Raw genomic sequence first — 12,465 nt, forward strand, 5'->3', positions numbered from 1 at the left:
TGGAAGTAATCGCATTACTTTAAGTTTTAGTCCGTAAAAAGTGACAGAAACATCAGCGTCTGCTGTGCACTCTGCGTGGGAAGAAAACTTCTTTCTACAGCGAAAAATTAAACTTCAAATCTGAGCGAGCACGCTGCCACGGGAATGTGACGCTCACAGAGAAACCCCCGGACCCCCCCACTGACATCACCGCTGTGGGCAAAGCTCCACCCGCCCCACTCCTGCTAAACACAAACGATAGATCTAAGAGCGACGGGACTCAGAGCTGCTGAATCGTTGATTTTTTTCATTTTCTGCTGTGTTTTACTTTCATCTATTTGAAAGAGTGTAAACACAAAACATGATTTTATTTTATGCAGAAAATAGGTTTAAATGTTAAACAGATTTAATTTTTAGTTTGATACAATGTGCATAAAGTTAAAAGATTAAAACGAATAAAACATGTTTTAAAAAGAGACTTTTTCATTTGATTACATTTTATATGATTTATTATGCAGAAAAAATAAAACTGTGCTGAAAGATCTACTGCTTCATTACATATTCAGGTTGTGTATCATGTTCAAGTAATAAAGTAACTAATTACTTTTGAAAATAAGAAATTAGTAAAGTAACAGGATTACTTTCTTGGAGAAGTAATGAGCAATTAGTAACTTATTGCTATTTTCAAGTAACTTGACCAACACTGTGTACCAATCCGTTTATCATTTACTGCAATTTTCTTTGTTTTGTTTTTGTAGTTTTGTTATATTTGATTTTAATGAAAAAAAAAATTTTTTTTAACAAAATTGATGGAATAGAAACAAATGTCATCTTTTTCTGACATAAAACTGTTTGTCAATAATGTCACATTTTGAAGTCCATAATGGCATTTCCTGTCTGCTTCTCCACTTGTAAGCATCAACCAATCAAAGAAGAAACACTCGACTCTGTGAACCAATTTGTCTTTGCTGCCATAGATGTTTGGTATGTAATCAAATTGTCTACATATTTCGCAGATACTGTAGGTTGGATGTGTTTTGAAATTCCATTGAAATTTTTTTTTAATTAATTGTGTTTTTATACTACTACTACTACTAATAAGATAAAAAACTTTATAAGATAAAACTTTATTAATCCCTCGGGTGGGTTCCTCTGGGAAATTCGGTAAATAATGATGATAATAATAATAAACTTTACCCAGGAAACTATAACCTTTGATAAGCTTAAGCTGCAATTTTGACTGCAGCTGTTGAAGACCCAGCTATGGCTGCGTTGCAGCACTCATCTTTATCATGTGTGCTGCCTTCATTGCTGTGTTATCAGCAGCTGTTTGCAGCCTGCACACAGTTTTACTTTACTGTATTCTTATGGTTTGTTCTGGAAACTACAAACAAGTTATTTAGGAGCTCTTAAAGCCATTTAGAAAGGCCAAGTAAATGATTAACAACAGATTTAGATGCACATTTATACATGCACAGATTATGAAATAAGGGTTTATAGGTGTTATTTCATTTTGTGATTCAAGGCTAATTCAGGTATTTACTAGTTGTTAATTAAGTATTTTTATGAAGTGAGTCAACCAACTGAGCCTTCAAAGCATAAACAACTTAAATCTTAAAATGCAAAAAAGCCTTCCCTATCTTCATAACTGAAAAAGCATAAAGGAATACAGGACATACAAATATTTGTTGTGTGATACAAACATAACTCACCATTTGTAGAAAACAGAAATGTGTCAGACCAGAATCGAGTTTGCAGAATGGTTTGAAAGAGAGAGGATGCAGACTTGCAGAGTATTTACTCTGTGGAACCAGCTTCCAGTTTGGAGTCAGGAGACAGACACTATCTCTACTTTCAAGATTAGGCTTCAAACTTTCCTTTTTGCTAAAGCATATAGTTAGGGCTGGACCAGGTGACCCTGAATCCTCCCTTAGTTATGCTGCAGTAGGTGTAGGCTGCCGGGGACTCCCATGATGCACTGGGTGTTTCTTCTTCACTCACTATGTGTTAATACACAAATGTGCATTAACATTTTTTGGAGTTATTCATTGTTGGCCCTTCGACAGAGTGTCTTTGTCCTGTCTTCCTCCCCTAACACCATTTGGTTGCTATTTGAGTTTGCTGCTAATATTAACAGAGCAGCTGGTGACATGTTCTTTCTTAATGTTAAAGTCAATCCAGCGAACCCCACAATAATTATTTTGTCTGCACTAAATCAGATAAAAACTCTGAGAAATGCGTGTAAAGAAAAGCACATGTCACCTTTGTAGGACTTTATTATTCTATTCTCTGAATAGTTTGGTTTCTATTAGAAATATACGGATGCGGTGTAGTACTGAAGTAAATGTAACTGAATTATAACATGTTAATGCAGTGAACACGGTTTGTTTACAGGCGCGTTACAGTTGCTCTAGTGGGCGGGGTGTCGTACGTTCATTGGCCAATCAGCGCGCTCTACTCCTGAGCAGGTCCCGGCCAGGCGGGCTCGTTGCTCCGTCAGCCTATCAGCGGCCGTCTTCTCCTGCGCAGGGAGAAGTTAGCAGTCGAGTGGCAGTCTGGTTCGCAGCCACGATGGGTGCAGTACGGCTTTTTGTGGTCGTCCTTCTTTTTGGGACAAGGATACAAGAAAATAATGGTAAGTGATCTGAAACGAACACAGTAGATGTGCGTGTGTTGGTGTTTTCGTGTGTTTGTCGAAACTTGCACTCTTGGTTCGACTCGCTTCCCTTAGAAGTGCTCTTTGTTCAAGAACCCCCAAGAAGCGGGTTGTGTCTAACTAAAATGGCGTAGGGTCTGCGGCCAGTCTGCTGCTGTCTGCCTGATGAATGTTTATAGTCTGGGGGGAAAGGACAAAGGCAGCAACAAGTCACACGGCGCTGAGACGGTTCAGCGTGCTGAGCTCGGGTTTGGTCACCCGACCCCGCTTTGGACCCGCACAGTCTGAAGGAACAGCCCGAGTGTGGCTGATAGAAAGTTGGCCGCATCACGGATGTTTGCTTTTTGTCAAACATTAATTTGGAACAAGCGTTTTTCCTGCTGGGATTTATCTAAATATCTGTATTTACCATCTCAAACGCGTTGTTAGTGTGCTGGTCAGGACTCATCTTGAGGAGCATTAATAACCTTTGATGTGTCTGATAAATAACTCCGTTATTCTACGTGAATAGATGCTTAAAGAGTAACTTGCTGGTGGACTTCAGTAGTTTTTTGACGAGCAGACGCTAGCCTGTTAGCTTCTGTCAGACGTTAGTTCAGCGCTGCTGTAACTTTCAGAAGACACTCATGTAAATAAACGCTGAAGTCGCTGCGTGTTTGCAGCAGCGTAGTCCGCTACAGTGGAAGTGTTTAAGGAAACGCCGCTTTGAAGTAGCCAGCACGATTAGTGACGAGGGCAGGCGCGTGCACTGCTGCTCGTGCTCGCGAGTGTTGAGCCCAGATTTTATTAGTTTTTCATTAAAAAAAACATCGTGGTCGCTGAAACCATCGCGTGACTGTTACAGGTGAAGGTTTTCTTAAAGGTACAGGCTCCACCTGCATTTGTGTTCTTTGCGCTTCGTTGTGTGGCATTCCTTTGTGTATACACAGAGGCTCGTGATGAGTGGGGAAGCGTGATTTCAGCTGGCATATATAAAGAGGTCATTAAAGCCCGCGTGGGGTCCTCATATACTCTGCTGCTGCTTCAGATGCAGGCTGGATGTTACACTGATATGTTGGCTCAGGGACACAAACAAAGGGGAGGCACTTCTTTGTTCAGCAGGAGGCTTGTCATGTTGCACGTTTGGAGCATCATCAGTCCTTCTTTCTTTTGTTATCCTCACATTAATACACGTCTGGTTTTAATTGCACCACGAGTGGCTGTGGATTACAGCTTAGACTGCATGAGAGCATCACTGCCACCTCTGTGCCACGTTGCTGTTCAGCACCACACCCATGCAGCTCCCACTCCTGCTTCAGCAGCATCCGCACACAGCTGAGCACAGGCAGCAAGCTAAATTGGACGGTGTCACTAGTACTCATCATCCTCCACCCTAACGGGCACGAGGTGATGCTCTGTCACTTCCCCCCTTCCTTCTTCCCTCCCATTTTCCTCCATTTTTAGCACAGTAAGTAATGAAAATCGTGACATATCTGATCTCCTACAGAGTATCCCACGTACACAGGACTACACACAGGATTCAAAGTATATACGTGTTTGCAAATGTGTAAATGCAGCAGATGAGCTGGAGATGGTGCGTGAACCTCAGAGAAGCAGAGCCATCCAAGAGCTGTTGTTTGTTTCCTGATGTTGAAGTGTTGCTAGAAGAGTGGACGCTCAGTGGAGTAGACGAGGGCGGGCGATGTTCAAGTAATTATTGAATAGTGTTAGGGTTAGGCCACAATGTCAGCTGGTTACACTGGGGAGAGTGGTCGGAACTTTGAACACTCGATTATGATGTTTGTTGCTGTTAGGGCTGCCACGATTGGTCGACTAGTCACGATTACGTCGACGACTGATTTAATAGTCGGTGCGTCGTTTGAAGCTTTGTAAGATCCCGAAAGACGCAGGAATAAGTAGTAGGATTTAAGAGTGTAATAACGGACTGAAACAGAAGATGGCAGCACTGCATGTACAAGGGTGCCAGCTGCCGTTAAACACCAAAGAAGAAGCTGTGTCGGGTTTCATAGCTGTGTCCAAATTTAGCGGCCACATCCTTCGGAGGCCGCATTTGTAGGCCGATTACGTTACAGCGACGCGGCGAAGCCTGTCCAAATTCAAAGACTCCCCCAAACGCGGCCGAAAAATGCATTCTTCATTTCCCCAGATTTGAAGGATGGGTCGGGTGTGTCCTTCGTGGCCCACCATATCCCAGAATTCATAGCGCGGCCCAGCTCAGTTTCCAACAATGGTGGCAGCTAGTTAGTTTTAATATTACTCTTATTATTCTTTCTGGGTCACAAAATAAACGATTAACATATTTTCAGGCGAGAATGTAGCTGTGTAAACCTCAAATATCTGCTCAGTTTATCAAGACACCACATATTTTCAAAAGCGCTCCGACGTTTTCGGAGACGTCTGTTAGCCGCTAGCTCGAGGGCTCAGCGGAGCCGTGAGAACAGCGAACATCGTTTTCAAACCCACCGCCGTCTTTCGCTCCTCAGGTTAAACATGATATATAAGTCACTTAGATAACTTCAAAATGTTATTGTTTGGCTTTTTCAGTATTTTATTTGTTCCTGAGTAAATCGGTTTGGCTGAGTTATAGTTTTTACACAGCTGAATAAACGTCCTGCAATGCTGTTCGATGACTCCTGCAATAAGGACGGCTGTTTGTTAGTGACTCAGTGGGATTTTGTTCCAGCAGTGGCAGCTCTGCTTCCTCTTTGATGGAGGGTTGAACAGATGTTTTTGTTAGAAACAGTAAAAGTCGACACAGACGGTCAGTCGCTGCTTTTTGCGTCTGGCTGTGTTGCTCGTGCGTCACTGTTGGGTGTTTATACAACATGTTGTTGTTGTGGAGGCTTTTCCGGGCACCGTGTTCTCCCACCATCAGGGCCGTGGAGGAATGCCAGGCATGTGGGTGACCCCAGACAGCCGTTGTCCTTGCTTAAAGAACCACGACTAATTTGAGTGGTCGTAGCCACACGAGCTGCTGGCAACAACGTGTTGATGAATAACCCTGATCACTGACGGAGGCTGCTGCCTGTGTTTCTGAGGGAAGCTTCAGTGATGTTAGGGCTGAAGCTGCTGGTTATTGTAGTGATCGATTATAAGTTTAACTGCACACATCTGTCAACAACAACCAAAGCCTCTGTTTGTATTTGCTTTGCAAACTAAAGTTTGATTTGTTTAAAGAAAGCATCCTGTTAAATGCAAAAGTAAATAATCTCAGTCAAATAAAGTGAGCTCTGCGTGGAGTCTAAACAAACACACAGACTCTGTCAGACTGTCATCTGTGTGTTTTTGTGCGTGAGCATGTCTGTGAATGAGTGGGTCTGTGGGTCTGTGCCCACTCTGCTTAACATGGTTGGTGAGAGACGTGACGTGTCTGTGTGGTGGTCACAATCAGAGCTTTCCCAGTTCTACTAAGGAAAGGAGCGTCGCTGCCTCCTTTAGCAGAGGATACTCTTTACCATCCTGTGTGAGTGTAGAGGCTGTGCTGTAATCATTTACAGGACCTGACTGCACTAAAAGCCACTTATTGTTCAGTATCTAAGCTCCAGATCAGGATGAATATTAACCGATAAAGGTGCGTGCATCAGTCCTTTTTACTTCAGTACAGCTCAGTGTGATGATTGGAGGGAATTTTGCATCAGTCAGGAGGAGGGGCGGAGCTACACGGGATCACAGCAAATACAAGAAGATCATTTTCTGTGATTCAGTGTTTGCTGTGTGAGGCCAATGATGGTGATGATGTGATGAACTAACAGTAAACAGCGTCTGAGTGCTGGCAGCTGTTTCTGTCTGTGAGCTGGTTCACGTCAGTAAACAGTCTGAACCAGCTGACCTGTCACGTGACCTTATCTACAGTCAGGTCTCGAGCAGACCAGTTAAGAGTGGGCGATACGCACATGTTTTACCAGTCCAATGAACGATGGTGACATGTTGGTGACATTTTGATGGGCGGAGCCTTGTAATCGTGCACAGACTGATTCGCACGTTCAGAATTGACACGTTTTGTTTGGATATTTGACCTTCGTGTTTGTTTCAGTATTAATGCAGCTGCTGTTTGGATGATTCATTTATTTGAGGTGAAAGACTTGACGTTACGTCTGAGAATTTTTTACTGTTTGCTGGATGAGACATTTAGATTTTTACTGACTTTGTGTTGAATTTTGTGTCTGTTTGGTGGAAAAACAAAGCCAGTGTCTCTTTGTTTCCCATCATTGTAGTTTTTAATTAAAATTCAATGTTTTGTTGTTTTCTGAACGCAGGCTGCTGCCGCTCGTTCTGCTCTGAGTTTCAGTAAATGAAGCTCTATTATTTTTCTGCATCGACTCGTTCTTTCAGCTTCCATCAACATTATTAGCAAACGTACTCATGGGCAGATAAATCGCTGGTGTAAGAGCGATGGGTGAAAGGCTCAGCCTGTTGTTGAAGGCCGATATATTCATCCAGCCTTAATCCCTGTTCCTGTGCATGAACGTGCAATAGCACATTGTGACATTCAGGCATTGATCTTACACACTTACATGTTACAGGTTACAGAGAGAAGCAGCTCGCTGTGTGCTTTCATGCTCTGTGGGCAGATGTTTGACGTTGGAGGTGTTTCCCTCTGTGTTGTCATCAGTGTTCATCACACTCATCAGTTGATGTTACTCTAAACCTACACACTAACACATTTGTGCCCGTCCTAATGAGGACACACACATGATGTTTTTCTTTGTCGAGCCCACAGCAGCAGACGAGCACACAGAGACTTGATCAACACGGTGACTGTACTCTACAAACGGGTGAAGCTGCAGCCCGGCTGCTGGACCGGAGTCTGCGTTCACTCAGTTTAACAGCACTCTCGGTTCTTGGCTAGGTTAGCGTTAGCACGCTGTCCATGCTGAAGTTGTGTTAACAGCATCGTGCACTCGTCTCTGTCCTGGAGCAGTCTCCACTTTACCATCGCGCTCGTCTTTTTTGTACAGCGTCCACGCTGTGGACTGCACCGCTGTTTCCCTCGTCCTCCGACACACGTACTGAAGTCAGCTGACCGCAGCGAGGGTGCGAGAGCCAATAAGTGGGATCGATAGGCAGGCAGACGAATGATTCTAAGCAGCTGGACTACTGTTCGATATAACGATATTTACCGTTTGACGATATGAAAACATCTATTGTTTCATATTAGCCCATCGTTCGTTTCATGGTGTTGCAAAACAAACTGTTTACTGGAATATTTTTTCATGGTTTTGATGGTCACTGTAGATGGTCACTTATATTTAACCTCCTAACAACCGAACTCTTCCACAGCATGTTCCACTTAACGTCCTCGTAAGTGGATATCAGGCCCAGAAACATTCAGTGTTTTGGTCCAGACAACCCAAAATGTGATGTGCACATGTGGACGGCAGGTCCTAGAAGGTGAATATAACCACACTACGGACGGACAAGCGTCTGTTGTTATGCGTTGTCGTTAGCAACAAGTGTGGCTCAGCCGTCCGCTTGTTTATGTTCCACATAAACCTTTCACAATAAAGCTAAGATCCTGTTGAGATTTTTCAGAATAAACTGAATTATGTGGAATAGTATGCAGAGTGTTTACGCACCAGAAGCAAAAAACCCCAAAACATCGGGTGCTAGAACAGTTAGAACAGGCTTTTCCACGCAGCACGCCGTGTAATAAACACAAAGAAACTGCGGCTGTAACACTCGACTCCAGCTACACGACGCACAGCTGAAAACACGTCACACAAGTCGAGCTGCCCGAAGTTCACAGAATATGTATCGTTGTTGGGACGATAAATGATTTTGGTCATATCACACTGGACTACTGCTGGGTTCTCTACAAGAACCGGTTCTGGATTCCCGTTCCTAACCAGGACTGACAGCATGTGGTGTTCTGCAGTAAACTGGACTAACCAGCAGCAGGACCCTGTCAGTACGTTATCGGCACGTTTGTAAGTCGATCGATAATGAACGTCCTTAGCTAGCTAGTGAAGATGAGCAGGTGGTTGGTGTTGGTTAGCTAGTTTGTGAACATAAATGAGTATAACCTACTAACTTAACCTACTCTGAGCTGTAATTCTGAACTGAGGGATGTTCCTGCAGCTGAGATCAGAACGTTACCGTTACAGGACTACAGTACGGTTTATTATTCAACTCAGAGCAGCAGCTGGACTCTTCAGATCATGTGTAGAGCTGATTATAAGTGCAAAGAGCAGCATGTTTGTGTGTCTGCACATGTGTAAGGACAGCTGTCATTAATGGAGGATTTAATGCAGAAGAAGAAAATGTGTTCTTCACTCACTGCCTGTAAAATTAATTTCCCAGGTTTGTTGTAACACACCTGATGGAAGTAAAAGAACCACAAAGTGTTTCTGTGCTGTAACCAACAATCTGTGTTCCCCAATGACTCGTTACAGTTACTTATAGAGTTCTCTCTCAGTGGGTCAGCAGAACATCTGGAAAGGGAGGAAGTTTCTCCAAACCTCTGGGTGCAGGAATGGTCTCCAGGGTGGATGTGTCTGTGGGTAACACTGTGGACTCTGGGTCCTGCAGTTAAATACAGAATAAATTGTACATCTATGAAACCTGCTGCTGCTGTTTTCATTGAAAGTGTCCACGTCAGCCGCTGTAGAGAGCTCTGTGAGTGGACGGGATCGAACAGTCTTAGACCATCTTCAGTCTGATGGTAAAATCTGAAAGCACCGCTGGTTTAATCTCCAGATAAGTCTGACTCTGGGCTTGAGTGTGCAGCTGATGCCATCTGTCTGTGGTGGGATAAGAAGAACTCAGGAGAGCACCACAGTAACATCGTGCAGCATCGCTAGCTAGCACCAAGCCTGTGCCTGATCTAATCCAGCCAGCACGTTAAGAGCAGGAGCCACAGAGCGAAGTGTTGAACTGTAACATGTTCACACGTCAGTCTTTGTCATTAGAGGGATGTGGTTGGATCTTCATGGGTCACAGTTAACCCATCAGCTGATCGTTTGAAGACTGCCACATACATGTATCCAGCGGCTGCGCAGCGACTGCACCTCAGGTCACGACTGCACCTCAGGTCACGACTGCACCTCAGGTCACGACTGCACCTCAGGTCACGACTGCGCAGCGACTGCACCTCAGGTCACGACTGCACCTCAGGTCACGACTGCACCTCAGGTCACAACTGCACCTCAGGTCACAACTGCACCTCAGGTCACGACTGCGCAGCGACTGCACCTCAGGTCACGACTGCACCTCAGGTCACGACTGCGCAGCGACTGCACCTCAGGTCACGACTGCGCAGACACCGTGGCAGCTCCAACAAACAGGAAAGTTTGGCTTCATTTTTGTACCACGGGAGGAAGTAAAGTGGTGTCTTCTGTGTGCTGCACATTCATTGATTCACACAGTGTGTGTTGGCATGTAGGACGGGGCCAGAGCAGCAGACGCTTCAGTCTGAGCCGTGAGTCAGACGCCGGGCCCGCCGTGGCCTCCATTAAATGGCTCCAGGTCTCCCGCCTCTTCAGCCGGGCCTGCTTTCACTCACTCACTGTCTGTGAGAGTGATGTAATCATCTGGTGATTTAGAAAATGTATAAATGATGGTCTGCTCTAATGTGAGGCTGTAACACTGATGGAAGCTCAGATACTACCACACACACTCATTACATTTGATGACATCAGTGACACTAACGAGGATCCTTGTGCATGGAGACATGTGACCTGTAGATTAGTGTGATGCTGGGAAACCCTGGGCTCGGTTAGAGGTGAGAAGTCAGACTGTCACATAAAGACAAACTTTGGAATACAGATGTTCAAAAACTCAACAGGTCGTCTGACATCAGTCTGCAGGATCTATCACCAACACGCTCCCTTTCCTTCCTCCTTAAACATTTTTATTATTAGTTTGAATTCAGGACTAACAGTTCAGACAAACACTCATCAGACGCGATGATATAAGCTGTGAGGTCAGCGGGGCTATGACGGCTGTGTGCGGGAGACGGGCGCTGTCGGCGGGCGCATCACATCGTGCAAGGAAGCGACAGCTTAGACAACATCAGAGCACTTTTGCAAACAGGCCCCATCTTGACAGATGTAGCCGGGACCCCCCCTCCATGTGACCCCTGCTGGCTGCTTCCTGTGCTGGTGCTTCATATCAGTGAGACGGCGGCTCAGAGAGCCTTGTCCTGTGCTCGCCTGGATTCCAGCTGGTGGGCTGGACTTCTGTTGCCTTCTTGTCTCCGGGGTGGTGGAGCTGCAGTTTGTCTGCAGGCCGAACAGCTGATGATATTGCTCAGTTATTTCTTTGAGACATGTGCACCCATCCCTCACCCCCACAAACAGATCTGCTGTATTGGGGCTGAGTCACGACGTGGTTCATAATGAGCATCATGGTCAAGAGCAAATCCCACAGAGCTCTTGTTCCTCATGGCTGCCAGATTCACAGAATTAAAAGAAATGTGCACGTTTCACATTTGTGCAAGCTGCAGCATGAATGTGATGCAGTGTTGATGCTGAAATGCTATAGTGTGCAGGGCTCGCAAAATCGCTAGCCCGACGTCCCTGGGGCTAGCGATTTTTCCAGTCGGGCTACCAAAATCCATCTCAGCCCTGCCCGTCGGCCTATCGTAGGAAGGAAAAATATATGTCAGTGCTTTTGCATTCTTTCGCAAATGTAGCTGAGTAATTATGTCATTGACATCGGTGAGCCACTGTCAATATGTGACATACTGAAATCGCGTTTGAATTTGCGCTTGTTCTTTTTCTTTCACTTTGCAATCGTGTGAACTGTGTATAGAGAGCGACAGCACTGATTGGTGAGTGATGATAATTTGCACCAATTCCTCTGACATCTTATCAATCGTTAGCTTACTATGCAAACATGACAAGTGAAATCTCCCGCAGCTTAAACATGTGAGAGGTTGATCGCAGAGAATCGCTGAGCGTTATGTGAGTGCGTGTGTAAAAGCAGCAGGATATATATTTTAGTTCTGCTGAGCCAAATAAGACAGGTCAGGGTGAAGAAGTGACAGCCAAAGAAAAGCTTACCACAAAACGGAAAAGTTATGACAAATCAGACTATAAGGCAAAAAGAAAGTGCAGCTTTATGGTTTCATGGACAAAAGAATCTCTGTGGCTGCAATATGACGAGCTAAATAACATGATGTTCTGCCAGGTGTGTTGTGAGTTTCCCTCGATTTCTGAGTCGACAAGCGCCTTTGTTACTGGGACCAGTCATTTTAAGAAAGACCCCGTCAGAACCCATGAGAAATGCAAGAAATGCATTATTGCCCAGTCTGCAGTATCTTTCCCAGAACAAACAGCAATTGCAAAAAACATACTAAAAATGAACCAAGCACAAGAAGAAGTCATCATTACCCAGGATTTCAGTAGAAATTTCAAATTCAGGATCTGACACAGATTGATTCATGTTCACAGTTCTTACAAGTTCATAGAAATTTCTGTTCAATTAGAACCAAGTATTTGAGTTGATGTTTGTCATTTTTATGCAGTTGTTGTGATTTGTATTTTAAATATTGTTAGATTGGTGTTTTGTTTCCTTTACAATATTATACTTTAATGTATAATATTGTAAAGGAAACAAAACATCAATCAAAAAATTGTCCTTTTTTTTTCCTTTTAAATTTGGGCTACTTAAATGTATTTTGGGCTACCAAAAACTGAAGAGTGCCTGCCCAAAGGGCTACCAGGGATTTTGAAATTTTGCGGGCCCTGGTGTGCAGCCCTATATATAAATGAGAGGGTCCACCGAGCATCCCAGCTGTTGAAGTCGTGGTTAGACTGTTGATCACAGGCTCCACCGTTTCCTTCTGAGTGTGTGAGGCGAGCAGCTGAGCGGCTGCTGGCTCTCTAACC

General features: G+C 44.4%; 1 protein-coding gene across 1 annotated transcript in view; it reads left to right on the plus strand.

The window, feature by feature from the left end:
• Positions 1 to 2,488: 2,488 nt before the first annotated feature.
• tgfbr1b (transforming growth factor, beta receptor 1 b) overlaps positions 2,489 to 12,465 on the plus strand; it is a 56,488-nt gene continuing 46,511 nt past the window's right edge. Inside the window, exon 1 of the mRNA XM_085172687.1 lies at positions 2,489 to 2,614. Within this exon, the coding sequence (XP_085028813.1) occupies positions 2,551 to 2,614 (64 nt within the window). The 5' untranslated portion in view covers positions 2,489 to 2,550. The remainder of the gene's footprint in view (positions 2,615 to 12,465) is intronic.

The sequence above is a fragment of the Neolamprologus multifasciatus genome, chromosome 9, assembly GCF_963576455.1.
Source record: "Neolamprologus multifasciatus chromosome 9, fNeoMul1.2, whole genome shotgun sequence".
In the NCBI taxonomy this organism is placed as follows: Eukaryota; Metazoa; Chordata; class Actinopteri; order Cichliformes; family Cichlidae; genus Neolamprologus; species Neolamprologus multifasciatus.